Raw genomic sequence first — 27246 nt, forward strand, 5'->3', positions numbered from 1 at the left:
GATACCTGCCACTCAATAAACCTCCTGTCCCCAAACCCTACTGCTTGCGCTGGTATCAGAACAAATAAGGTCACATAGCATGGAATTCTAAGAGAGGCATGACTTGGGACTTAGACTCAGCCCGGGACTGTTGCTCCACCACCGCCGTCCCCACTGCCATATTATCATCTTCACTTTTCTTACTGCTCCCCTCTTCCATCACACCCACAGAAGTACCCTAAGTTCCCTGCCCCCGTGCCCTTCTGTCGCAGCCTTGCAGAATGGCACCCTGTGTCACACCCACACTCAAGTGGCTGAGCTCGACCGGAAAAAGTCACACAAACGTGGCACTTGGAGCCACCACAAGTGATGGCTTTTAGCCCTGGCCAAGCATTAGCAACCACCTTAGCCATCTCCAGCTTGTCCCTGCTGGGGTCTTCCCCCTGGTGGAGATTCCAGAATGTTACCCCAGAGGTCACCCCTCCAGCCCCTTCACAAGAGGACTTCAGCTCATCATCCCTGGATACAGTAAGCTCCTGGGTTCACGGCATCCTGGCCACAGCCACCTCTCCCCAAGTCCCTTCCACTGAAGCCACGGGCCAGAGCCACACTTACAGGCCCTCTTTCCCAAAGAAGCCCTTCCCACTTTCAGCTATTGGTCCAAGACCTCATCTGCAGGGGTCCCCAGCTCTGAAACCCAGCCCCAAGGAATAAGGCCTGCCAGGCAGCCATCTGAGCCAGCTGAGTGGCTGAAGGAGGCCAATTACTGGGGAGAGGGGAGAGGCGATGCCCGCCCATGCACTCTCCACCACCTTGTTGGCGTCTGTGGTTCAAGCACTAAGATAAATGTGCCTATTTGGGGCAGGAGGTTCCTGGTGAGGCCTGAGGCATCCTTCCTTCCTTCCTTCTCAGATGGCACACTCCCTAATATCAGTCATCCCTCTCCTATGGCCCCGGCCTCTGGTCAGGCAGCCCATTTCGTGGGACCCAGGGACCCTCTGCCTTGCCCCCATGGTCTCCTTCTCCCCATCCCAGGATCCTGGATTCCTGGAATGGGTCTACTCTGCTACTGAATCCCATGGCCTCAATGATATCCCCGCCATGCTCAATGTCTTTACGGGGTGGCCTTCATCACTTATTAACTGTATGACCTTAAGCAAGTCCCTTACATTCTCTGAGCATCCCTGCCTCACCCATCAAAGAGGAACAGGCAGTGCATGAAAGAGCTGGTGTGGGGGTAGGAAAGAGGCACAGGGCCCAACGCCAGGAGCTACCTGGTGCACACTTTGATCCACCTTCTCCATCCGTTGCCTTCTTTCCTGTGAAATGGATATTTCATGTGTTCTGCTCTCGTTTGGAAGAGAGAAGAGTTTGGAACCCTCCTCATGGGGCTAGCCCCGTCGAATGCAGTACAGTTTTCTGTTTACTGAAGATATAAAGTGTGAGATGATGTTCTGCACACACATGAGTGTGAAATATTTATAACATGAATATTTGTGGTGTGTGTGTGTATATGTGTCCTATTTATGTCTCCAATCCATGGCAAAGAATTGAGACACTGTGCTCCGCGAGTCCATAGAACACCATACATTGAGAGGTAGCCCACTAAGGACCAGCACACTGAGGCAGGTCTGGATCCTTAGGAAGAGAAGAATTGGCCGCATCCATGTAGATGCCATCCTGTGTCCAGAGGCAGAATGCTGTCTTGTCTTTTAGAGAGATCCAGGGCTCCTCTAAGGCTGAGTATCTGGGTCTCCTGGGAGCTGTGGCTTCAAGGGTCCTGGTTTGGGAAGTAAGGGGAGTGATGTAGAGAGATGTTGCCAGACTCCGCTGGGCTTAGTCCAGTGAAAACCACTCTCTGAGGTCAATCCCTTCTCTGACCACAGACACATAGACCAGGGGCCTTTCCCCACATCCTGCCAAATTCCCAGGTGGGAAACAAAAACAATGTGGTCGCAGCTGAGTCAGGGGTCATTTAGTTTCAAATCAAGAGACCCACTCAGACCAACTTCAACAAAAAAGGGGGTAATTTATTATAAAAATGCAAAAAAACAAAACATGTTCAAACCAACTTGAGACAAAAACTTCCTTATAAGAAAATTAATGGCCAAACTAATTTAAGCTAAAAGGGGTTCTATATCTTAATACACATAGTACACATAATAAAAACTCCCTCTCACTTAACACAAAAAGGGAACATATTTTTAAAATATAAGAGCTCAAGAGCAGGAAGCATAAACTTCCAAGGGACTGAAATCAGGAAGGAAGAATCAAAGGTTGAGATTACCTCCTGTCTCCAGGACCACTTGGTCTCCTCCCTGCTTCTTCCTGAGGATCTGCTACATTCTCCTCTCTCTGCAGATGCATGTTCATTGCTTACCCTAGGACAAGTATGGCCGTCTCACTCTTGACTCTGAATCACTTCCCAGTCTGGGACCCAATTCCAGATCCAAAGGACCTTCAGACTGACCAGGCTTAAGGCAAGCATCCAGTGAACAATGTCATGGAATTAGGCTTTTTAATTAAGGCCAAGGGCAGATCATGCAGTTTTACTCTTTTGTTCACTCAATAAATATTTATTTAGCACCTTCTATATGCCTGACACTGTTATAGGGGCTGAGAACAAAGCGGGAAGCAAAACAAAATTCCTGCCTCCATGGACTTCACATCCTCCTGACAACCAGATGGATAGACATTTCTGCCACCAAAGAGATCTTGGAGGCTCGCCTACTTAGAAGGCAGTAATGGGCGAGTTTGTAGGTGTCTCTGTCCAGTTGCTCCTGGAAGGTGGTTGTGGTGTCTGAGTCATTCTAGGCAGGTCTTCTAGATGATTCTGAATGCAATCATGTCATTTGTGGACTTCTATAAGACCATGCTCTGAGGCATTCTCATCTGAATTCAGCCACCTGAGTAGCTTTACCCTTTGCTAGAAGGAAACAGAGGGGATAAGAAGGATCCTGGTTTTTGGATACAGTTACTAAAAGTGAGACTCAGAGAGACTTAGTGTCTTTCTCCAAGCCAAAAACATCAGAAGAATGGGTGCATGGTGGGGGGGACTTTTGTTGTCATCTTCCAGCAGGTGAGGTGGTCTCCTCCTGGGCAGGGACAGGCTAGGATGCCCATGCATGAGTGTAGAGACCATTCATTCATTCAACAAATGCTTATTGAGCTCCCACTTCCTGCCATGCCCTATGCTGAATATGGAGGCTACTGCGGTGGCACAGTGGTCATGGCCCCCACCCTAAGGTAACATAAAGGTGAGTGAGGGAAACAGACAATACATAAGTAGACCAACAAGGAGTAAGAAGCAGAAGTTAGGAAAGAGAAAGCTGCTATGAGAAAGAAAAATGGGGAGTCAACTACAGAATGGCAGTTGGTGAAGGTGAGGACCTCGCCCAGTGGGTGATATTTAAACAGAGGCCTAAAGGTTGAGAAGAAGCCCGCTGTGCAAGAATGGGGCTGGGCGAGTGTTGCAGACAGAGGGAGTTTGAAGAAGTTCAGAAGAAGAGTTTGAAGCCTGCGTTAGAGAATCTGAAATAACTCAGGAAAGGCCAAGGTCAGCTTCTACCAGAAGGTACTAAAAAGTACCTATTTTCTCTTTCAAGCCCTTGGACGTGACACTATGGGCCAAGGAGTTACAACCAGATTTCCACACCTGCTACCACTACCACCACCCACAACCCACCACTGCCATGGGTCTTCTTCTGGAAATTCAAAATGGAAACACGTTCATGGTTGCCATTTTAAAAGTAGCACGTGTTTGTTGGAAAAATTCAAACAATATAGAAGCACATAAGATGTACTCTAAAAACGTAACACCTCCCATTACTACCATCCCCTGAAGTACCATTATTAATGGTTTGTTATCTCATTCGAGATATTTTATGTAAATATAAAGTAGTGTAAATTCTATAACAAGGGTTAGCAAACTTTTTCTGTAAGGGACCAATCAATAAATAGTTAGGGTTGGCAGGCCAGACAATCTCTGTTACATCTGCTCAGCATTGCTGTTGTAATGCTAAAACAGCCATGGGCAGTATTTAAAAATATAGGCATGGCTGTGTTCCAACAAAACTTTATTAAAACTTTATACAAAGACAGGCAGTGAGACTGTGGGCTATAGTTTGCTGATCTCTGTTCTATGCAAATAGAGATCACACCATATGTACTAATCTGTCATAGGGATTTGTTTTTACTTTGTTTTGGTTTTTGTCTGATGATAGATCTTGGTCATCTTTCCATATTGGTATTCAAAGACTTCAGCAATTCTTTTTGAAGCCTGCTTGTATTTTGGTGGATGGCTGTAATCCAGCCTTTTTAACCAGTTCCTTACTGGTTGGGTGTGCAGATTGCTATTTTCAGTGTCTTGCTATTACAATGTTTAGAAATGTTCCTTATCTATTAGGACAAAAAGAAGTTGGTTATTTTACTGCCCCTGTTTTGGAGGGCTTGGTTTTTATTTATTATTATCCCAATGATGTTTCAGTCATTATAGTTTTATCATTCGTAGCTGAGCTCTGGCCTGGCTGACTAAAGACCTGATTTTGGTCTTAATTCTACTTCTTACCAGCTGAATGGCTTGGGAAACTCATTTAGCCTCTCTGATCACCACATTTCTCATCTGTAACCTGAACAGGAGCACACCTGGCCCTGTCTGCTGCAGGGGCCATCGTGAGGCACAAATGAGATAACAGATTGGAAGGTACTTTGAAAATCATAACGTGATACTCCTCTGTAAGGGGCTATCATCATTATCATTACCCTTGTCATTTTCATTAATGTGATAATGCTTGGAATGATGAGCTCTTCTTGCTCTGACATGTGAGTAACTATAAAATACAGTCTGTAGTTGGAATCGCTGATGTGATGGTGGATTTGCCAAGCCCTGAGGTGTTCAGCCAAACAATTCAGCATTCATTTATTAAGCAGCCATTATGTGCCAAACAGAGCCAGCTCTAATACCAGGTTCTGTGCTAATTGCCAGGGTTATGAAGAGAATAGGTGATGGTCCCTGTCCTTTAGGAGTCCAGAATCCACTGGAAAGAAATACACTTATCCATCCTACCAAGATAATGCCACACATGCTATTATTCAGGAAATAAAAACAGAATTCTGCCAGACAGGAGGCAAAGTTCAGGAAACTTGCTCAAGAGAAGGTGGCATTAAAAAGTGTAGGAGTTTTTGCCATATGGGGACGGGAAGAAAGGGCTTTCTGACAGTGTAAAGTTCTGGGACAGATGTGCCCAGCTGTTACCCAAAAGACAGCTTCTTACATGAGGTAGACGTTTATCCTCCTTCCTGTAAAAGAAATCTAGAGATTGTCATCCAGAGATGATGAGGTCACCCCAAACCCCATCCCTGCTCCTCTTGTCTTTCTGCTATACCATGCTAAGACATGGCTCCCATCGTCACGGCTATCTCAGGATCCAAGATGGTGACTGGAGTTCCAGCCATCATGTCTAAGTTCAGACTGGGGGAAGGAGGAAAGAGGAATAAAGGGCCAATGAGCATTCTCTCAGCTGAGTCACTTTCTTTTTTTTTTTTTTTTTTTTAAAGATTTATTTATTTATTTGAGAGAGCGAGAATGAGAGAGAGAGTACATGAGAGGGGGGAGGGTTAGAGGGAGAAGCAGGCTCCTCGCCAAGCAGGGAGCCCGATGCGGGACTCGATCCAGGGACTCCAGGATCATGACCTGAGCCGAAGGCAGTTGCTTAACCAACTGAGCCACCCAGGCGCCCGAGTCACTTTCTTTTAAGCAGCCTTTTTAGAAGTCCCACATTTATCCATTTAAGAGACATTTATTGAGTGCCTACCATGTACCAGGCACTGGACTAGAGCAGTAGATAAAACTGGATAACTCTCTCATGGAACCCACATTCTAGTGGAGGGAGATAGAAAAAAACTGGGTAAATATATAGTACATGAGATAATATTGATGCCAGTGCAGAGAAACAAAGCAGAAAAAGGTGACTGGGAGTGCTGGGGAGAGGAATATCAAAAATTTAAATAGCTGGTCAAGGAAGTGTCTCTAAGAAAGAGACACTGTGTTAAATCCTGAAAGAGATGAGAGAGAGAGCCATGCATATAGAGGAACATTCCATGCACAGAGGCCAATGTGGTTGGAGCAAAGTTAGCAAAGGAATGATAGGAGTTGAGATCAAGATCGTAGAGGGGTAGGGATTGGGGACAGAAGGTGCAGGGCCTGTAGGCCTGTAAGGATTTGGGCTTTTACTCTGAGACAGGAGACTCTCTGACTTGACTGTGTTTATATCTCTTTGGCCAGATGTAGCTGCTTAGAAGCTGGAAGGTATGGATTTTAGCTGGTGCCTTGGTACTCTGGATAAAATCTGGTTTCTATTATTTAAGGATAAAGAGGGGAAATGGTTATTGGGGGCCACAGCTAGTTCGGCTCCTTATGAGCTATGTCAGCTTAGTCCTAAGTTACCTAATTTCTTGGAACATCAAATTAGGTTTGACCTGCTGTCATTTGTAAAAAGAACAGATGAAATATAAGATGGTGACAGTTCCCTGTGTCTCTGTTATTCTCAGATGGGTCACCCAATGGCCAGTTGTATTCTGGCCAGAGCCAATGGGCTTCAGGAGGAGACAGATTTGATGAGGGGGTGAAGGCGACACACCACAGAGCACACAAGGAAACCACTGAGGGGTCTTCTGCTAGATGAGGGACCATTTTCTGGGTCCCACCTGAATTTAAATGCAATAGCATATCCGGGACTACTCCACCCTTAGCTATAGACAGACAAAGAGCAGGGCCATCATAAGGGCTCCAATGCAAGAGTGGCCAGACTTGGCAGGACCATGGACTCTCAGAGCCCATCCCATCAGTCACTGGGCTGACTGGCAGCTGAGCAACACCCACCCCCCAAACAGCAGCTGCCTCAGATGGGCAGCCCAAAAGATGCCCAGGTGACAAGGACAGCCTCAGCAAAATTCCTTGGCTATTCATCCCTGAACTCTGATCCCTTCTATTCTGGCTCTTTCTGCCTTAAATCTGCTATTTGAACTTCTGAGTCCTCCTGCAAGGGCTGCCGGCACCTTTTTGTGAGCCCTGATCTCCAGACCTCCCTGTAGTGTAGCCTCCAGGAGTCCAATGGAACCCTGATACCCAGTGGCATGTCCCTGACCCTGCCCAGCCTCAGCTGTGTCCTGACACTGCCCAGCCATGACGACACCAGTGGTCTTTGGACAAGGAGGATGAGGAAAAGCAGCAATGGGTGCAAGTGAACATTGGCTCTCAGAGCTGCTCAGGATTTCCAGATAATGGTGAGGGAGGCTGCGGAGTGCCCTTCTCCAGAGATGTGGGGCCCCGACTAGTGCTCTCAGTTGTTCAGGCAGCACCAAGTTCGCTCTTGTCCAGCACAGAGGGACAGAGTGGGTGCCTGTTAGGTACCTTATGGGATGCCTAATTGGGAAGACATATATGCAATGAAAATCAAGTGGAAAAATACTACTGTTTTAATAAACTAGCAAGCACCCAATAGCCCAGTGCACAGCCCTGGAAAACTGTTTAACCCTAGAAAGTCCAGAGCTTGAAGTGGGGTTTCACACTTCCTTCCTAAATCTAAGAATTGGTACCCATGCACTCAGAAGTACCTGCCAGGTATGGATATGGCAGCAGGCAGCCTCCCTTGGAGAGGAGTGAGTCAAGGCATGACAAAGGGCCCCCAACATTTAGCTGCAACTTGCTCCTTTGTGGGTCAGGGCAAGAATGTGGGAGAAGAAGGAAAATTTCATCCTCCGAGATGACCTCCAACCCTAGATTTACAGAAGTTTTCAGACCTGAAGGGAGAAGGACCACCAGTCCCAAATCCCCATATGCTCTGTGGCTAATTCGAGTCAAGGTCTTCTCTTGGGTGCTGCACCATGGACTTGAGCCACTAATGAGTCCTCTGCGTGTGTGGTGTGTGTGTGTGTGTTTCTTTTTTCCAGAAAACCCACGGGAGTCATGTTTTGATCCTGGTTCCATCAAGAATGGCACACGAGTGGGGTCCGACCTGAAGCTGGGCTCCTCCATCACCTACTACTGCCACGGGGGCTATGAGGTTGAGGGCGCCTCTACCCTCAGCTGTGTCCTGGGGCCTGATGGGAAGCCCGCGTGGAACAACCCCCGACCAGTGTGCACAGGTGACAGAGCAGGGACAGGAAGGGGCAGAAGGGAGTGAGGGCATGCCAGCAGCGGGGGGGGCTATTGGCTGGGGGGAGGGACATGGCCCTCCGAGCAGGCTCCTTGTGTTCACTATGAATGAGAGAGGCTGGAAATTCAGCAGGTGTACTGTCCCTATCAACGTGTCCTCACTCTCAGATCACATAGTGTTCCTAGCCCCACTCAGAGGTCCTCCACAGGGGCCTCCACACATGCCACCAGCTCGTATGAGGGAGATGGGAGTTTTAAGGTGACCTGGGCTTATTCCTGAGCCTAGGAAGTCACTGAGAGGTCAGGTTTGTAAAACTAAGGCCAGCGGGGTCTGGCTCAGCCACAGGGCCCTGGAAAGAGGCATGGGATAGAGTGTCAGAACTTCAAGAGCATGGTGGCCATCCAAGTTGGAAAGCAAGGAGGCCCCTTTTCCCAGGGGAGAGGGGCTGGCTCTCCGGGCCCCCCCTTGTGGAACTGGGCACCTTGGATGGGAACAGGTGGCTGGGTTGCATGGGCCAGCCGCTCCCAGTGGGGCTACTCTGGGACTTTCAGCTCTCTACTCATGCGACACTAACTGCCTCAGGGAGACTTCAGCCATGGGGCAGAAGATCATTCCTAGGCCCCTGTGCCTCTAGGGATGGATGCTAGTGTTATTAGTTAGAGGGCAAGATCTGACCTGTGGCCTGGAGGGCCTTGGGTGGCATCAGGGTGGGTTTCGGGCCACATGCCAGGCCAGGGATGTCCTCAGAACTCCCCTCCTCCACGCTAGTGGCTGCAAACCTCAGGGCAGCCCCAGCAGGGCCAGTGGTTCAGGCTGGGGGTGGGCAGAACAGAGGATGACTGTTGATGAGAGGTCTACAAGGTCACCTGGCCCTCTCTGTGATTTCTCTTTCAGCCCCCTGTGGGGGACAGTATGTGGGTTCAGATGGAGTGGTCTTGTCCCCCAACTACCCCCAGAATTACACCAGTGGACAGATCTGCCTCTATTTTGTCACCGTGCCCAAGGACTATGGTATGGAGGTGTTGCATGTCTGTTTGTATGTTTTCTGACCTCTTCCAGGGCCTTTGGCCCTTCTCAGTTGTGTCCCAATCCCACTCTCAGTTGTATGCACTCCCATTGTAGGAACAGGCAGTCTCCTATACAGGACACCTGGGGGCAGATGCCATGAAGTGGAAGTAGGATACACTGTAGGCACGCTCCTGACACATGTGGGAGGAGGGGCCCTGGTGAGGCCAGCAGAATCAGGGGATGCAGCTGGGGAGGAACTAGCCAGGACAGAGGGAAGGCCGGGACACCGGAAGCTAGCCAGCACAGCCTAGGTCTCAATAGAGGGGCTGCAGTTCCAGGCTGATTGGGAGCCCAGGAGAGGGCAGCCAAAAGGCAGGAAGAAGGAAGGAGTGGGACAGAGCTGGGAACCACCATGTTCCAATATTCCATCTGAGACTGGGAGCCTGGTCCAGCAACTATAGGTAGGGCCAACAAGAAAAGTGAGGAGCAGGCCAGTGTCCTGAGACAGCAGAAAAACCTCCAGATTCTAAGAGATGCAGCCAAAAAGAAGCCAGGCTTGTCACCTGATTGGCAGTAGGGACATCGAGGAGTCCTGTCATCCCTGGAGGATTCAGGAAGTTCTAAGGGGCAACCAGGCTGGTTGTACCTGAGCAATCAATCAGGTGACCCACCTGGATGCTTTCTCCCTGGATCTCCTCTTTGTAGGACGAGTAACAACTATTTCTAAGCAGGATTGGTGTTGGGTGGGGTAAAGGGCATTGATACATCTTGACCATCTAGGAGAGGGACGGATGGGGCAGCCTGCAGAGAGCTGGCCGCTGATTCCTGAGATAGGATGGCATGCGTGTAGGGCAAGGCCTGATGTCACCAAACATTTATGAAGCATCTCTCAGGGACCACGCACTCTGCCGCAGACATGAGCTTGACATGCTCCCTGCCCTCTGTAAACTCCCACTCTCATCTTAACCTACAGCTCCAGCCATCTTGAACCACTCCCACCCCAGCCCCTGTACACTTAGGTGCGTGGGCACACGCTCCCCAACATACTTAAGTAGCAGGAGTTTTTGACCTGCAGGGTCACCATTAGCAAAGTCCTAAAAGGTTGTCCAATCCAATCTGCCACACAGAGGAGAATCCTCGATAAGTGGTGTGCAGTTTGTGCTTGGATTCCTCCCATAATAAAGAGCTGGGGCCTTTAAAAGAACCAACCCCAAGGCTGGTCAGTTTCATTGGGCTGAAACCTGCAAGCAGAGAGCTGGTTGGAGGAAGGGCAGTGATCTGTCCCAAGTATCTTCTCTTTGACAAGGATGCTGAACCCGGGGATTAGGGGCAGATTTTTGCCTCTGGGTCTGCAGTATTTGTCCTCCAGCTCAAGTCTCAGCTCTGACATCCTCTTCCAATGATCTTCCTTTGATCCCCTACCTAAAGTGACCTGCCTCATCCATGGTTTTCCCATTTCCTCCAGGGCTTAATTTTAACACTATCTGAAATTGTCTTGCTTATCTCTTTGCTTAAGTGGGGTGTTTTTCCCCCTTTATTGACTTACGAATCACAGGGGCTTTCCTCAACCACCCCCTCTCTGCCAGTCACTGCTGGAGGGGCTGTGTCACTGACCCCACGGCGGGCACAGCTCCAGTTCAGCTATCTGCAAGACCTTGGTTCCGTCTGCCTGCACCGGCCTCCCAGTTTGCCAGGTGCATCTGAGGGCAAGAACCGGGGGAGGAGAGAAAGGAGCAGAGGTCAGAGGGGTGGGAGGAGGAGCTGGAGGGAGAGCACATTTTGGAGCCCTGAAAATGGGTGCTGAGTTAGGTGAACAGGATAGGAAACATTCCTGCTTTCACAGGGTGTGCATTCTAGTGGGTACCTGGCACACAGTAGGTGCTTAATAAATGCCATTTTGCCTCTTCCTTTGGCTTGGCCAGAGGGAAATGAGCTAAAGATGTTTGCCCATTCCTTAGACAGTTGCTCCTTCCCCAGGAGCAGCTGCTACTCACCACCCTTATTTCTCTTAACCGTGGGGGATCTTGTATCAGAGCTATCCTTGTCAGCTGAATTTTTGAAGAAAAAATAAAGGAAAATACAGGGTCCTGAGATCACATGGGAAATGGGGTATGTTGCCAAAAGCCCTCCCATGTCCATGAGTAGCTGCTGCCGCTGCTATCTGAGAAAGGAACAGGCTTAGCTCAGCTCCACTTCCACCAACCCCGACCATTGAGTTCAGTCTTCAATGTTACCTTGACCGGTGAGGGAGAATGCCAGCCAGCCCTCTCCACCTCCCCACAGCCCTGTGCCTGGTGTCTGGCCAGTGTGCTGATCAGCCGGTAGAAAGCCTCAGCAAGCAGTTAGCCCCAGGAACCAACAACTTCCTCCAAGGCTTCCCTGCTTCCAGCCTGCAGCCCCCACACCTCCAGTCCTTGCCCCCAGCATGGCGGCCAATATTCCATGCTGAGGTCTCCATGTCTCCTCCACAGTGGTGTTTGGACAGTTCGCCTTCTTCCACACAGCCCTCAACGACGTGGTGGAGGTGCATGATGGCCACAGCCAGCACTCCCGGCTCCTCAGCTCCCTCTCGGGCTCCCACACAGGTACCCAGGGCTCAGCCGGCATTGGGAATGGTGGTGGGCTGAGGGTATGGTGGGCCAGCTGAAAAGAAAGAGGCCCTATAAGCCTGGCCACAGGTGGAATCACACAGTTTTGTGTCTGTCTGCGCTGGTGCTGTCTCTACAACGCAACAGTCAGCTCCTGGGAGCCCAGACAGAGCAGGGGGCTTCAGAAGCTACCCTCACCACAAGCTGTATCTGCACACCGCTGCCCCCAAGTGGTGTAATATTCCCCTGTGGGTTTATTCTTGGCCTGTGTTTTTCTAATTATAAGCATACTGTGTTTTCAATGTAGAAAACTTAGAGGCAAGGCAAAATTTTTGTATGGAGAATTAAAATAAAAAACACCCAGAAAGAACCACTGAAAGATGGAGTGTATCCCCCCCCCAAGGCTTTATTTCTACTTAGACTTAATCTTTTGCATATTTTATTGAATAAAACAATATACATATTTTTATTGAAATGTTCATTGTGAGCATTTCTGTCATTATTTTCTTCTATAATAGGATTTTAAATGATGCAAAATAGTCTATCATGTAGTTACTTAAAATTTATGTAAAAAAATTTATGTAATGAATTCCTTATTATTGAACATTGAGGTTGTTTCTAATTTTTCACTCTCACGAATAGTAGTAACTCTGTATTATGCATATGTCTTTATATACATTTCTGACTATTACCTTAGATTATCTAGAAGTAGAATTGCCAAGTTAAAGGATATGTGTGATCTTTATTAAGGCTTTTTATGGGAACATAACCATATTCTTTCAAATTTAGTCAATCAGCTGTTTCAACAGAATTCTCAAAATCCCAGATTTTGAGATATGCCAAAATTCCAGTCATCCCTCTAGAAAGTTCTTGCCACTTTGTTCACCACCAATAAATAAGAGGGCATGTTTTATTCTCACAAAAACTAGCTAATTAAGGAACCAAAACATCATCAGTTTGAAAAGTGAAAATGGTATCTCATTTCTTAATTTGCCTTTTTTTTTATTACTAGTTGAGTTAAACTTTTCATAATGTAATTATTGGCCCATGCATTTTTTATCTGTGAATTTAATTGTGAATTGCTGTTGATTTTTCTGTCAGCATTTATCTTCTTATTGATTTAAGAGAGCTCCATATTATTACAAGCTATACATATCATGTACCATAAAAACTTCATGTCCATATTATATGCTGTAAAAAGCCTTCCCTTACAGTTTATCGTTTGCCATTTAATTTTCTTCAGGGTGTGTTTTAATGTCAGAAAATTTAAATTTCCCATGATATCAGATCTATCAATGCTTTCTTTTATAGTTTTCTCCTTTACTTTTATGCTGATTAAGTAAATATTCTGTGTTTTCTTTCACTTCTTTGCAGTTTGTTTTGCTTTAATACCTTTGGAATTTATTTTGAGTTGTTATTTGTTTTAGGGAATCTAACCATATTCTTTCAAATTTAGTTAATCATTTGTCCTAACAGAATTTTCAAAATGCCAGATTTACATCTATTAAATTTTTATGAAGTTAAGGATATGTTTCTAGAGTTTTTATCCATGTCTTTAAGTGTCTGTTTATTTTTGTATCAGTGTCAAAAAGTTTTTTTACATTTTTCATAATGTAAGATTATGAAAATGTTTAATATTATGATCATTTTAAACATAGGGTACTATAAGCCCCCAAACTCATTCTTTCTTTTGAATTTTTTATTGGCTGTCCTTGTTGATTTTTGCCTCCAAATAACTTCTTAGAAATACCTTGTCAAGTTAAAAAAATTTGCATCAGAGTTTTCATTGAACTTCCATTAAACTTATTGATTCATTGAAGGAATCTTTATGATAGTCTTTATGATAACATCTTTATGATAGTCACCCTTCTTCCCTTCCAGGAACATGGTATGTCTCTCCATTGACCTATCTTTTGTAACCTTGGGGATGGGGCTCTAATTTTCACTTCGGCTGTATTCGTTTTTTGTTAACTTCCCTCCTAGATATTTCATGGCAATTTTTGTTGTTTTTGTTGCTGCTGTGAACGGGTCTCCCCTTCCCTCCATTTTATTTTCTAGCTGGTCTCTGCTACTATAGTAAAAGACTGGTATTTTTGGTATAGTCATTTTGTAAAGTCAATGAACCCTCTGTAATAAAGCTAACACTGCCGACTGATTTCTCCCAGGCCCTTAAGGCAAGAAGCAATATCTTCTGCAAATAAATATGTCTCATTATTTTATCTCTTCCTTTTTAGTGTTTTTTCTTTTATTTTCTTCCATGGTTATTGGTCTATTCGAGCATCTTACCTCAATATCAATGTGGATACTTTATATTTTAGTAAAAAGCCCATTTTGTAATTATTTTAAATTCAGCAGCATAGGTTATATCATCTACTCTAATGCTGTTGAATCTCCTCTGTGTTAGCAGTTATAGCCCCTGCCTTTGCACGCCGAGGGCTGTATTCCTAGTGCCCCTCTTTTCCCATCAGGACCAGAGGTTTGGTGTTGTTTTGTTGCATTTCTTACTGCTTCTACTTCTCAATTCTTCTGTGGACTTTGTTATTTTTTAATTAATTAACTTCTGGGTTTATTTCATAATGTCTCTTCTCCTGTTTTTCTTCAGTTTATGCTGTTCTTCTTGTGCTAACTCCTTGAACTAAGAGCTTTGTTCATTATTTTCCCTGTGTAATGAAGAGCATGTGGGATAGTAGTACACTCCCCTCTAAGCATACTTTGGGCTTCATGCTATGAGCATTGATGTGTACTATTGTCCTCCTTGTTACTTTCTAGATAATCTGTCATCATGTTTTCCTCTTTTTGCCTGAGTCCTTTAAGGCTGCCTCTTCTTTTCCTCCAGGAACTTGGATTTTGTTCTTGTTACATTTAAACATTTGTGTTAATTTCTCATTTTATTGCCACATGGTGAGAGAATATAGCCTGTACCATTTCCGCTCTGGGGATGAAATGAGGTCTGCTCAGTAGCCGAAGACATTTTTTTTTTTTAATTCCTTAAGTATCTCAGAAGAGAGTGTGTGCTCTGCAGGATTGAGAGGCCACAGAGAGATGGGGAGCTCAGGCCCAGCACTCACTGCCTGGCCCTTAATCTCAGCCCTCCCCCCTGCCAGCTAGGTGCCTGTGGGGGCTGGAGCTTGACCCCTCTGAGCTGCAGTTCCCTCAGCGTAAAATGCAGAGAGGAAAACCTTTGCCTCCTAGAGCTGTTGTTAGGATTAAATTAGCTTTGTAATAGCCATTAGACCAATCTTACTCAATTTTATTATTCAATTCCATTCTGTCAGTAGTTCTCAATGAAATGAGTTTTTGATATCAACACCCCACAAACGCACACCCAGCCAGGAGTGTAATTCAGGATCTCTTGGGGTAGGATGCTTTTTCAAAATCTCTTGATTTTCAAGATAGATAGAGGTATAAGTTTAGCTATAGATATAGAACTATAGATGTAGGCAGAGAGAGAGATACATTTAGAACCTGTATATGTAAATGTGGATATAGATACAGGTACAGATATAGATGTAAAGGACCAATGGATAGAAAGAAATAGGTATAGATGGATGGATGGATGGATAGGTAGGTAGATAGATAGATGATAGATAGATAGATAGATAGATAGATAGATAGATAGATGATAGAGAGATAGATAGATAGATAGATAGATGATAGAGAGATAGATAGATAGATAGATGATAGAGAGATAGATAGATAGATAGATAGATGATAGAGAGATAGATAGATAGATAGATGATAGATAGATAGATAGATGATAGATAGATGATAGAGAGATAGATAGATAGATAGATAGATAGATGATAGAGAGATAGATAGATAGATAGATAGATGATAGATAGATAGATAGATAGATAGATGATAGATAGATAGATAGATAGATAGATAGATAGATAGATAGATAGATCGAACCAATAGGTATAAATATCAATATTCTCAAATCCTCCCTTATTCCTCATTTGGAGAAACACTGATGAGGTGATGGGTGTGCCCCTGTCCCTGAGGTGTGCTGAGAGGGGAAAAAGAAGCTTGAGGACCACTACTCAACAATCTTCATTTTGTTTTTCTATTTGATACGTCACTGATTGAGAATGTTGCGGATTTAAAGATCCCACTACAACTGTGATATTTTGTTGTCTTCTCGTGTTTCCAACCATTTTTGTATCTGTGTTCACCTGATAGATCTTTCCTCGTTTTCTCTGAGAGTCTTTTTCTTTTAAGAGGATGTTTACTTACTTATTTTACATTTGGTCTGATAACTGTCATCTGGTTTTGTTCTTTGTGGGTTTTTGTTTCTTTTGTTTTGCTTTTGCTTTCTTGCTTTTCCATTCATATCTGACCCATCTCTAACTTCCAAGGTTTTTCTTATATATATTTAGACTTTCATATGACTGTTATTATTAATTATTTGTAAATTATGGACTTCTTCCCCAAGAACAAGTGTTTACATTTGCATTTAGTTTTGCTATCTCGTTGACAATAATTATTTGGGTTTAACTATTATTTTCCTGGTTGTCTTTATCCCTGAGAGTTTCTGATTTCCCTACTTCCAATCATTTTTTTTTAGCAGGCTCATCACTGCAGTACTTTCTGTCACCTTGCAAGTATGAGTACGTCTTTCCTTTGACGTATCATATAAATGACAACTTGATTGTAAATCAAATTACGGGTCACAAACTTCTTTCAAAACTGCAGCTGCTGTTCTACTTCATTCCAACCGTTAATATCAAAGCCAAGTGGACTCCAACCTGATTCTTTATCCTTGTAGGTAACCCCTTCTTTTCTCTCTGGATGCCTTTCATATGTTTGTGTTTTATATTTAAAATTTAAAAGTCCACTAGGATATGTTGCAGTGGAAATCTCTTTTTGTTAATTACATCTGGCACTTTGAGAACAATTTTAGTCTGAGCCTCAAGTCTTTCTTAAGCTTAGGAAAGTTATCTTCTTTTGTAAACTATTTCTTCTCCTTCAATTTCTCCTGTCTTCTCTCTCTCTCTAGAATTCTTGATGTGTGCATATTGGAGTTCCTTTGATCTGTCTTCCATGTCGCTTGTGGTGTCTCTCATTATTTTCATCTCTTTATCCTTTTCCTGTGGATTCTGGAAGAATGTCCCAAATTTAATCTCCACTTCTCTGTTCAATTTCTACAGAATCCAGCCACCATGTACTAGTGCTTCTCAGTTTTGAAGGCTTTATTGATCTCAGAACTTTCTTTGGCACGCCTGCCCTCTCTGACTTTATAGATGCAATACTAGATCTAATCTTGTGACAACCACAATTGAAAATCTTCTGAGATCTTTCCCTGTTCTTTTTTGTAGTTCACATAAAAATGTTTGCTTTGATTTCTGAGTGGTCTTTACCCTTAAAACTTTGGGAGCTTGTCTTTTGTCCAGGGATTTTACTATGTGCTTGTCCATGGAGAGGGAGGTTTGTGTACATCCAGGGTTGGAAGTTGAAATGGGTTTGTGAGAGATCACAGGGGTCCTAATCCACATATCAGGCCAGAGGATGGGAGGATGGAAAAGTACAGTTTTATTCTGCTCACATCTGTTAAAAAGAGAGCCTTTTGCTTCATGAGTTTTCTTTTTGCTTTGGCAGCCAGAAATTATCTGGGGCAATGACTCCTAGCCTGGCTCAGCCATCTGGGTCACATGTAAATAGTGTGCTATATAAAACTCTCTACTCTCTATGGCCAGTAGCATTACATGGGCTTTCTGGAAGCACTGGTGGACCCCAGATGTGCTTCGCAGTGGCTCCTTGGCTGGTCCCAACTCTAGCCTTCACTGCAGTGGAGACTTAGCCTGGCTGTCTGCAACCCCGACTTCCCTTCTGATGGTGGCGGGGGAGGGGGGGTGAAGTGTGGACAGTGGCTATCTCAGGGATCCCTAAGGCTGTGGAGGGGCAGCATGCAGAGCAGCCATGCCACTGCCTGCCGAGCCATATTCCCTCAGCTGTCTCAAGAGAGTGACGATAAACAGGACTGCACTTCACAGCTATCAGTCCAGTTGGTGTTGTCTATACTCTAGTACATTTGTACCACATCAAGGAGAAGATGGAACTTTATCTTCTGATATAAAGGCATCCTATGCCCGAGGGGGCAGAGCAAGGTGGCGGAGGAGTAGGAGACCTGGATTTCGTCTGGTCTCGGGAATTCAGCTGGATAGGGATCAAACCATTCTGAATACCTACAAACTCAACAGGAGATCAAAGAAAAGAATAGCAACAACTCTCTGAACAGAAAAGCGACCACTTTCTGGAAGGTAGGACGTGCGGAGAAGTGAATCCGAGGCAATATTCGGGAGGATAGATGGTGGGGGTGGGGGCCTCCGTCAGCCGCTTCTGGCAAGTGATAGAGCCACGGAGCACAAAATCGGAACTTGTAGAAGTCGGTTCCGCTGAGGGACGTCGCTCCAGTGGCTAAGCGGGGGGTGGAACCCTCGTGGGACAGTGTGGTCTCAGGACCCTCGGGGTCACAGAAAGACCGGGGGTGCCTGAGTGCGGCAGAGCTCCCAGGTATCGGAGCGGGGAAGCCGGCTGCAGAGACAGAGCCCAGGCGCGGGCTCTCAGCTCGGGGTTGCCATAAACCGTGATCCGAGGCACAGTCGGGCCACTGCTCCTCCAGCAGGGACCCAACAAGCGGCAGATCCGGGGAGACTCCCCTTCTTCCCCCGGGAGGAGCGGCGCGGGAGCGAACTGCAGGGATCTGCTGGGTTTGGAGACTCCACACGGGGTCGTGTGCCAGAGATAGAAACGCTCAGTCACAGGCCGGGTGAGCACGGAGTGCGGCCGGAGACCGGGGAGATGGGAGTGACTGACTGCTTTTCTCTGGGGGCGCACTGAGGAGTGGGGCCCTGAGTTCTCGGCTCCTCTGGGGCGGAGATTGGGAGGCCGCCATTTTCACTCTCCTCCTCCAAAGCTGTACGGAAAGCTTGCAGGGAACAAAAGCTCCCGAGAGCAAACCCGAGCAGATTACTTAGTCCAGACCGGGCAAGGGCGGGGCAATTCCGCCTCCCGCAAAGACATTTGGGAACCATGGCAACAGGCCCCTCCCCAAGAAGATCAGCAAGAACAGCCAGCCAAGACCAAGTTTACTGATCAATGAGAACGGCAGAATCCAGCACTAGGGGAATAATGCACGTAGAATCCATGGCTTTTTTGCCATGATTCTTTAGTCTTTCAAAGTTAATTTTTTTAACTGTCTTTTTTTTTTAATTTTTCTTTTTCCCTTTTTCAACCAACATCTTATCAATCCCTTTTTTAAAAAACATTTTTATTTTTCATTTTTAGAGTCATATTCTTTCCCTTCATAGTAGTTACCCTTATTTTTGGCATATATATATGAGTTGTTCTCTCTTTAAAATTTTGAGATAGTTTCTTCTAACAGATCAAAATATACCCTAAATCTCTAGTGTATGGTTTTGTTCTACTCTCCTGCCTGATCACGTTCTCTCCCTTTTTTTTTCTTTATTTTTTATCCTCTTCTTTCTTTTTTCAAACAACTTCTTATCAATTGCTTTTATAAAATTTTTTATAATTTTCATCTTTACAGTCATATTCCATCCCTTCATCATATCAGCCCTTATTTTTGTACATATATAAATTTTTCTTTCTTTAAAATTTTGGGAGACACTTTTTTCTAACAGACCAAAATACACCCAAAATCTAGTGTGTGGCACTGATCTATGCACCAGCCTGATCATATTTGATCATATTCTGGTTTTAGTTCTGTTTTTGTTTGTTTTTATCTTTTTCTTTTGCTTTTTTCTTTCTTTCCCTTTCTTTTCCCCAGGCTTCAGGTCTTTTCTGATTTGTTTAGAGTATATTTTCTGGGGACATTGTTACCCTGTTAGCATTTTGTTCTCTCATTAATCTATTCTCCTCTGGACAAAATGACAAGACGGAAAAAATCACCTCAACAAAAACAACAAGAGGTAGTACCGACTGCCAGGGACCTACTCAATTCGGACATTAGTACGATGTCAGATCTAGAGTTCAGAATCATCACTTTAAAGATACTAGCTGGGCTTGAAAAAAGCATGGAAGTTATTAGAGAAACCCTTTCTGGAGAAATAAAAGAACTAAAATCTAACCAAGTTGAAATCAAAAAGGCTATTAATGAGGTGCAATAAAAAATGGAGGCTCTAACTGCTAGGATAAATGAGGCGGAAGAGAGAATCGTGGTATAGAAGACCAAATGATGGAAAATAAAGAAGCTGAGAAAAAGAGAGATAAACAACTACTGGATCACGAGGGCAGAATTCGAGAGATAAGCGATACCATAAGACGAAACAACATTAGAATAATTGGGATCCCAGAAGAAGAAGAAAGAGAGAGGGGGGCAGAAGGTATATTGGAGCAAATTATACCGGAGAACTTCCCTAATTTGGGGAAGGAAACAGGCATCAAAATCCAGGAAGCACAGAGAACCCCTCTCAAAATCAATAAAAATAGATCAACACCCCGACATCTAATAGTAAAACTTACAAGTCTCAGAGACAAAGAGAAAATCCTGAAAGCAGCTCGGGAGAAGAGATATGTAACCTACAATGGTAGAAACATTAGATTGGCAACAGACCTATCCACAGACACCTGGCAGGCCAGAAAGGACTGGCATGATATATTTAGAGCACTAAATGAGAAAAATATGCAGCCAAGAATACTATATCCGGCTAGGCTGTCATTGAAAATAGAAGGAGAGATAAAAAGCTTCCAGGACAAACAAAAACTAAAGGAATTTGCAAACACGAACCAGCCCTGCAAGAAATATTGAAAGGGGTCCTCTAAGCAAAGAGAGAGCCTAAAAGCAACACAGACCAGAAAGGAACACAGACAATATACAGTAACAGTCATCTTACAGGCAATACAATGGCACTAAATTCATATCTTTCAATAGTTACCCTGAATGTAAATGGGCTAAATGCCCCAATCAAAAGACACAGGGTATCAGATTGGATTAAAAAACAAGACCCATCGATATGCTGTCTGCAAGAGACTCATTTGAGACCCAAAGACACCCCCACATTGAAAGTGAGGGGGTGGAAAACCATTTACCATGCTAATGGACACCAAAAGAAAGCTGGGGTGGCAATCCTTATATCAGACAAATTAGATTTTAAACCAAAGACTGTAATAAGAGATGAGGAAGGACACTATATCCTACTTAAAGGGTCTATCCAACAAGAAGATCTAACAATTGTAAATATCTATGCCCCTAACATGGGAGCAACCAATTATATAAGGCAATTAATAACAAAAGCAAAGAAACAACACATTGACAACAATACAATAATAGTGGGGGACTTTAACACCCCCCTCACTGAAATGGACAGATCATCTAAGCAAAAGATCAACAAGGAAATAAAGACTTTAAATGACACACTGGACCAAATGGACTTCACAGACATATTCAGAACATTCCATCCCAAAGCAACGGAATACACATTCTTCTCTAGTGCCCATGGAACATTCTCCAGAATCGATCACATCCTAGGTCATAAATCAGGTCTCAACCAGTACAAAAGATTGGGATCATTCCCTGCCTATTTTCAGACCACAATGCTTTGAAATTAGAACTCAATCACAAGAGGAAAGTCGGAAAGAACTCAAAAACATGGAGGCTAAAGAGCATCCTACTAAAGAATGAATGGGTCAACCAGGAAATTAAAGAAGAATTAAAAAAATTCATGGAAACCAATGAAAATGAAAACACAGCTGTTCAAAATTTTGGGGATGCAGCAAAGGCAGTCCTAAGAGGAAAGTATATAGCAATACAAGCCTTTCTCAAGAAACAAGAAAGGTCTCAAGTACACAACCTAACCCTACACCTAAAGGAGCTGGAGAAAGAACAGTAAATAAAGCCTAAACCCAGCAGGAGAAGAGAAATAATAAAGATCAGAGCAGAAATCAATGAAATAGAAACCAAAAGAACAGTAGAACAGATCAACAAAACTAGGAGCTGGTTCTTTGAAAGAATTAACAAGATTGATAAACCCCTGGCCAGACTTATCAAAAAGAAAAGAGAAAAGACCCAAATCAACAAAATCATGAATGAAAGAGGAGAGATCACAACCAACACCAAAGAAATACAAACAATTATAAGAACATATTCTGAGCAACTATATGCCAGCAAATTAGAAAACCTGGAAGAAAATGGATGCATTATCAACTACCAAAACTGAACCAGGAAGAAATAGAAAACCTGAACAGACCTATAACCACTAAGGAAATTGAAGCAGTCATCAAAAATCTCCCAACAAACAAAAGCCCAGGGCCAGATGGCTTCCCAGGAAAATTCTACCAAACATTTAAAGAAGAATTAATACCTATTCTTCTGAAACTGTTCCAAAAAATAGAAATGGAAGGAAAACTTCCAAACTCGTTTTATGAGGCTACCATTACCTTGATCCCAAAACCAAAGACCCCATCAAAAAGGAGAATTACAGACCAATATCCCTGATGAACATGGATGCAAAAATTCTCACCAAAATACTAGCCAATAGGATCCAACAGTACATTAAAAGGATTATTCACCACGACCAAGTGGGATTTATACCTGGGCTGTAAGGTTGGTTCAACATCCACAAATCAGTCAATGTGATACAATACATTAATAAAAGAAAGAACAAGAATCATATGATCCTCTCAATAGATGCAGAAAAAGCATTTGACAAAGTACAGCATCCTTTCTTGATCAAAACTCTTCAGAGTGTAGGCATAGAGGGTACATACCTCAATATCATAAAAGCCATCTATGGAAAATCCTACAGCGAATATCATTCTCAATGGGGAAAAACTGAGAGCTTTCCCCCTAAGGTCAGGAACGCGGCAGGGATGTCCACTATCACCACTGCTATTCAACATAGTATTAGAAGTCCTAGCCACAGCAATCAGACAACAAAAAGAAATAAAAGGCATCCAAATCGACAAAGAAGTCAAACTCTCACTCTTTGCAGATGATATGATACTTTATGTGGAAAACCCAAAAGACTCCACCCGAAAACTGCTAGAACTCATACAGGAAATCAGTAAAGTGGCAGGATATAAAATCAATGCACAGAAATCAGTGGCATTCCTATACACCAGCAACAAGACAGAAGAAAGAGAAATTAAGGAGTCGATCCCATTTACAATTACACCCAAAACCATAAGATACCTAGGAATAAATCTAACCAAAGAGGCAAAGGATCTGTACTCAGAAAACTATAAAATACTCATGAAAGAAATTGAGGAAGACACAAAGAAATGGAAAAACGTTCCATGCTCATGGATTGGAAGAACAAATATTGTGAAGATGTCAATGCTACCTAGAGCAATCTACACATTCAATGCAATCCCCATCAAAATACCATCTACTTTTTTCAAAGAAATGGAACAAATAATCCTAAAATTTGTATGGAAACAGAAAAGACCCCGAATAGCCAGAGGAATGTTGAAAAAGAAAAGCAAAGCTGGCGGCATCACAATTCCGGACTTCCAGCTCTATTACAAAGCTGTCATCATCAAGACAGTATGGTACTGGCACAAAAACAGACACATAGATCAATGGAACAGAATAGAGAGCCCAGAAATGGACCCTCAACTCTATGGTCAACTAATCTTTGACAAAGCAGGAAAGAATGTCCAATGGAAAAAAGACAGTCTCTTCAATAAATGGTGTTGGGAAAATTGGACAGTCACATGCAGAAGAATGAAACTGGACCATTTTCTTACACCACACACAAAAATAGACTCAAAATGGTTGAAAGACCCAAATGTGAGACAGGAGTCCATCAAAATCCTAAAGGAGAACACAGGCAGCAACCTCTTTGACCTCAGCCGCAGCAACTTCTCCCTAGAAACATCGCCAAAGGCAAGGGAAGCAAGGGCAAAAATGAACTATTGGGACTTCATCAAGATAAAAAGCTTTTGCACAGCAAAAGAAACAGTCAACAAAACCAAAAGACAACTGACAGAATGGGAGAAGATATTTGCAAATGACATATCAGATAAAGGGCTAGAATCCAAAATCCATAAAGAACTTATCAAACTCAACACCCAAAGAACAAAGAATCCAATCAAGAAATGGGCAGAAGACATGAACAGACATTTTTCCAAAGAAGACATCCAAATGGCCAACAGACACATGAAAAAGTGCTCAACATCGCTCGGCATCAGGGAAATCCAAATCAAAACCTCAATGAGATACCACCTCACACCAGTCAGAATGGCTAAAATTAACAAGTCAGGAAACGACAGATGTTGGCAGGGATGCAGAGAAAGGGGAACCTTCCTACACTGTTGGTGGGAATGCAAGCTGGTGCAACCACTCTGGAAAAGAGTATGGAGGTTCCTCAAAAAGTTGAAGATAGAGCTACCATACAACCCAGCAATTGCACTACTGGGTATTTACCCCAAAGATACAAATGTAGGGATCCAAAGGGGTACGTGCACCCTGATGTTTATAGCAGCAATGTCCAAAATAGCCAAACTGTGGAAAGAGCCAAGATGTCCATTGATAGATGAATGGCTAAAGAAGATTTGGTATATATATACGATGGAATATTATGCAGCCATCAAAAGGAATGAGATCTTGCCATTTGCAATGACGTGGATGGAACTGGAGGGTGTTATGCTGAGTGAAATAAAGTCAATCAGAGAAAGACATGTATCATATAACCTCACTGATATGAGGAATTCTTAATCTCAGGAAACAAACTGAGGGTTGCTGGAGTGGGGGGTGGAGTGGGAGGGATGGGGTGGCTGGGTGATAGACACTGGGGAGGGTATGTGCTATGGTGAGCGCTGTGAATTGTGCAAGACTGTTGAATCACAGATCTGCACCTCTGAAACAAATAATGCAATATATGTTAAGAAAAAAAAAAAAGAAGAAGATAGCAGGAGGGGAAGAATGAAGGGGGGGAAATCAGAGGGGGAGACGAGCCATGAGAGACGAAACTGAGGGTTTGAAAAACAAACTGAGGGTTCTAGAGGGGAGGGGGTGGGAGGATGGGTTAGCCTGGTGATGGGTATTGATGAGGGCACATTCTGCATGGAGCACTGGGTGTTACGCACAAACAATGAATCATGGAACACTACATCAAAAACTAATGATGTAATGCATGGTGATTAACATAACAATAAAAAATTTTTTTAAAAAAGGCATCCTATGCCCATACAGGTTTCCCCCAATTTGTGTGTTATCAGTTGGGTGGCAATACATCTTGCTTTGCTTGTGACAATCCCAGCTTTCACTTGGTTGTCCCAACATAATTATTAATAACACGCCCTTTGGCTCTCACAAGTGTTCTAGTGTGAGCAATAAATTACACAATTACTGTGGTTATCTATCATTTTACAGCATCTGGGAAGGGCCAGTTACTCTCAGATATTCACATCACCCTCCTTCCCAGAAGCTGGTGCCATTTTTCTTTTTAATGTCCATTTTCCAAGTAAACCACCAGTCAGGTTGGTAACGGCCATTCTCCCCATCCTTGTGAGTCAACATATGTCTAGATGCTTTCTCCTTTCTCAGAAGGTCATTTAATCTTTCTGATCCTCTCTTTCTTGATCTATTAAATGGGGCACTGAACTCTTGTCATGCCAACCTCGCAATGAACATGGGTCAAGGTAAGACCATGGATGCTAAAGCCTTCTGCAAACCTTAAACTATAAAGTGCAGTAAAAATGGGAGGTTGTATTTCAGGAAGACCTGGGATATGGAAGGAACTGCTGTGGGGGGTATGGGCAGCCCCTCCTTCCTGGCCAGGATCTTCTCTGCTGGGCCTACTGCTGGACTCACTGTCTTCCTCTCCTCCTCTCCCCTTACCTCGGCAGGAGAATCGCTGCCCCTGGCCACCTCCAATCAAGTTCTCATTAAGTTCAGTGCCAAAGGCCAAGCACCAGCCAGAGGTTTCCACTTTGTCTACCAAGGTATGCAGGAAGTGGGTGTGAGAGGTGTGAGAGTAATCTCAGCTCTGTAGTGACTTCCTGACCAAAGGAACAGGGACTTTTGACCCCTAGTCTGGGCCTCAGTCTTAGGGTGCTGGAGGGCAGTTACTGATTTGTAGTGCAGTTCCTTGAAATTCAGTTGAATTTAGACATCCATTTGCCCAACAGACAATTCTTGAGCCAAACTCCATGTCAAATGAGGGAAGAAAGCAGACACGGGAGGCTGACTTCTGCCCTCCCCCTCCCCCATTGGCTGGCACAGTCCCGATGGCATTGGGACAACCAGCCCAGACCTCATACCTAGGCTCTGTCCCATGGAGTTTGGTTTTCTCTGCAAAGCACAGTAAAGGTGTGGGAAAAACACAGACTTGGAATTAAGGTGGACATGGCTTTGAATCCCAGCTCTGCCACTTTAACTGGGCACCAGCTGCTCCACCCCTCAGAGCCCCAGTTTGCTCACCTATGAGATGGGAGTAAGCATATTACCTCACTGATGGAGTTAAGAGAGTTCACAGAGTAATTGGCACCAAGTAGGTGATCAATGTCTGTTCCCTTCCTCACTGGCCTTGAAAGGCAAAATCTTGGAGTGCCCTGGCTTTCACCTGCAGGCCCCAACCTCTCCTTGTCCAGAAGCATGCCCACTTTTTTAGGGCCAGTTCTAGACATGTCCCATTCATCCCACTGCCCAGGAGGAGCTGAATTCCCCGGCCACAAGGGCACGCCATATCTGGGGCCTGGGTTAAAGCATACTATGTGCCAATTGGGCAGGGGGAGGGGAGGTTCAGATTCAGGTCATGAGAGTAGAGCCCTGGAGAGTCTTTTTTTTTTTTTTTAAGATTTTATTTATTTATTTGACAGAGAGAGACAAAGCAAGAGAAGGAACACAAGCAGGGGGAGTGGGAGAGGGAGAAGCAGGCTTCCCGCTGAGCAGGGAGCCTGATGCAGGGCTCGATCCCAGGACCCTGGGATCATGACCTGAGCCGAAGGCAGATGCTTAACGACTGAGCCACCCAGGCGCCCCAACCCTGGGCAGAGTCTTAAGGCACCTGGGGAAAGAGGCCAAAGGCAGGGCGAAGGGAGGAAGAAGGGCCATTCTAAGGGGATGTGGGACCCTGATAGTTGAAGGGCATCATGGAGAAGCCACTGAAAGCAACTGAGCCTAAAGTCTGCCTCCCAAGGTTTCCAGAAGCTGTGCTGCAACTGTATTTCAGTAAAATGGGCCTTGTTCTGGAAAACCCCTACCCCTGCCCTGAGAGAAAGCGCCCAGAGCCTCTCAGGGTCCCATCCAGACAGGCTCAGCTCTAGTACCATTGTGTGTCCATCCCTGGGCCAGTTTCCAGAAGGGTGAGGCCTACCCCTCAGTGCCCTTGTCCCCTGCAGCGGTACCCCGAACCAGCGCCACGCAGTGCAGCTCTGTGCCGGAACCCCGCTATGGCAAGAGGCTGGGCAGTGACTTCTCGGTGGGGGCCATCGTCCACTTCGATTGCAACTCCGGCTATGCCCTGCAGGGGTCCCCAGAAATCGAGTGTCTCCCTGTTCCCGGGGCCTTGGCCCAGTGGAATGTATCAGCGCCCACCTGTGTGGGTGAG

The 27246-nt window shown here is 44.6% G+C and overlaps 1 protein-coding gene across 2 annotated transcripts in view; it reads left to right on the top strand.

Annotated features, from left to right (window-relative positions):
* Positions 1-27246, top strand: part of CSMD2 (CUB and Sushi multiple domains 2) — a 584478-nt gene that overhangs the window by 449261 nt on the left and 107971 nt on the right. For both annotated transcript variants that reach the window (XM_036065279.2, XM_036065276.2), the window contains 5 exons: positions 7930-8124; positions 9030-9146; positions 11615-11728; positions 25544-25639; positions 27038-27241. In XM_036065279.2, the coding sequence (XP_035921172.2) occupies positions 7930-8124; positions 9030-9146; positions 11615-11728; positions 25544-25639; positions 27038-27241 (726 nt within the window). The remainder of the gene's footprint in view (positions 1-7929; positions 8125-9029; positions 9147-11614; positions 11729-25543; positions 25640-27037; positions 27242-27246) is intronic.

This window comes from Halichoerus grypus, chromosome 5, assembly GCF_964656455.1.
Source record: "Halichoerus grypus chromosome 5, mHalGry1.hap1.1, whole genome shotgun sequence".
Lineage (NCBI taxonomy): Eukaryota > Metazoa > Chordata > Mammalia > Carnivora > Phocidae > Halichoerus > Halichoerus grypus.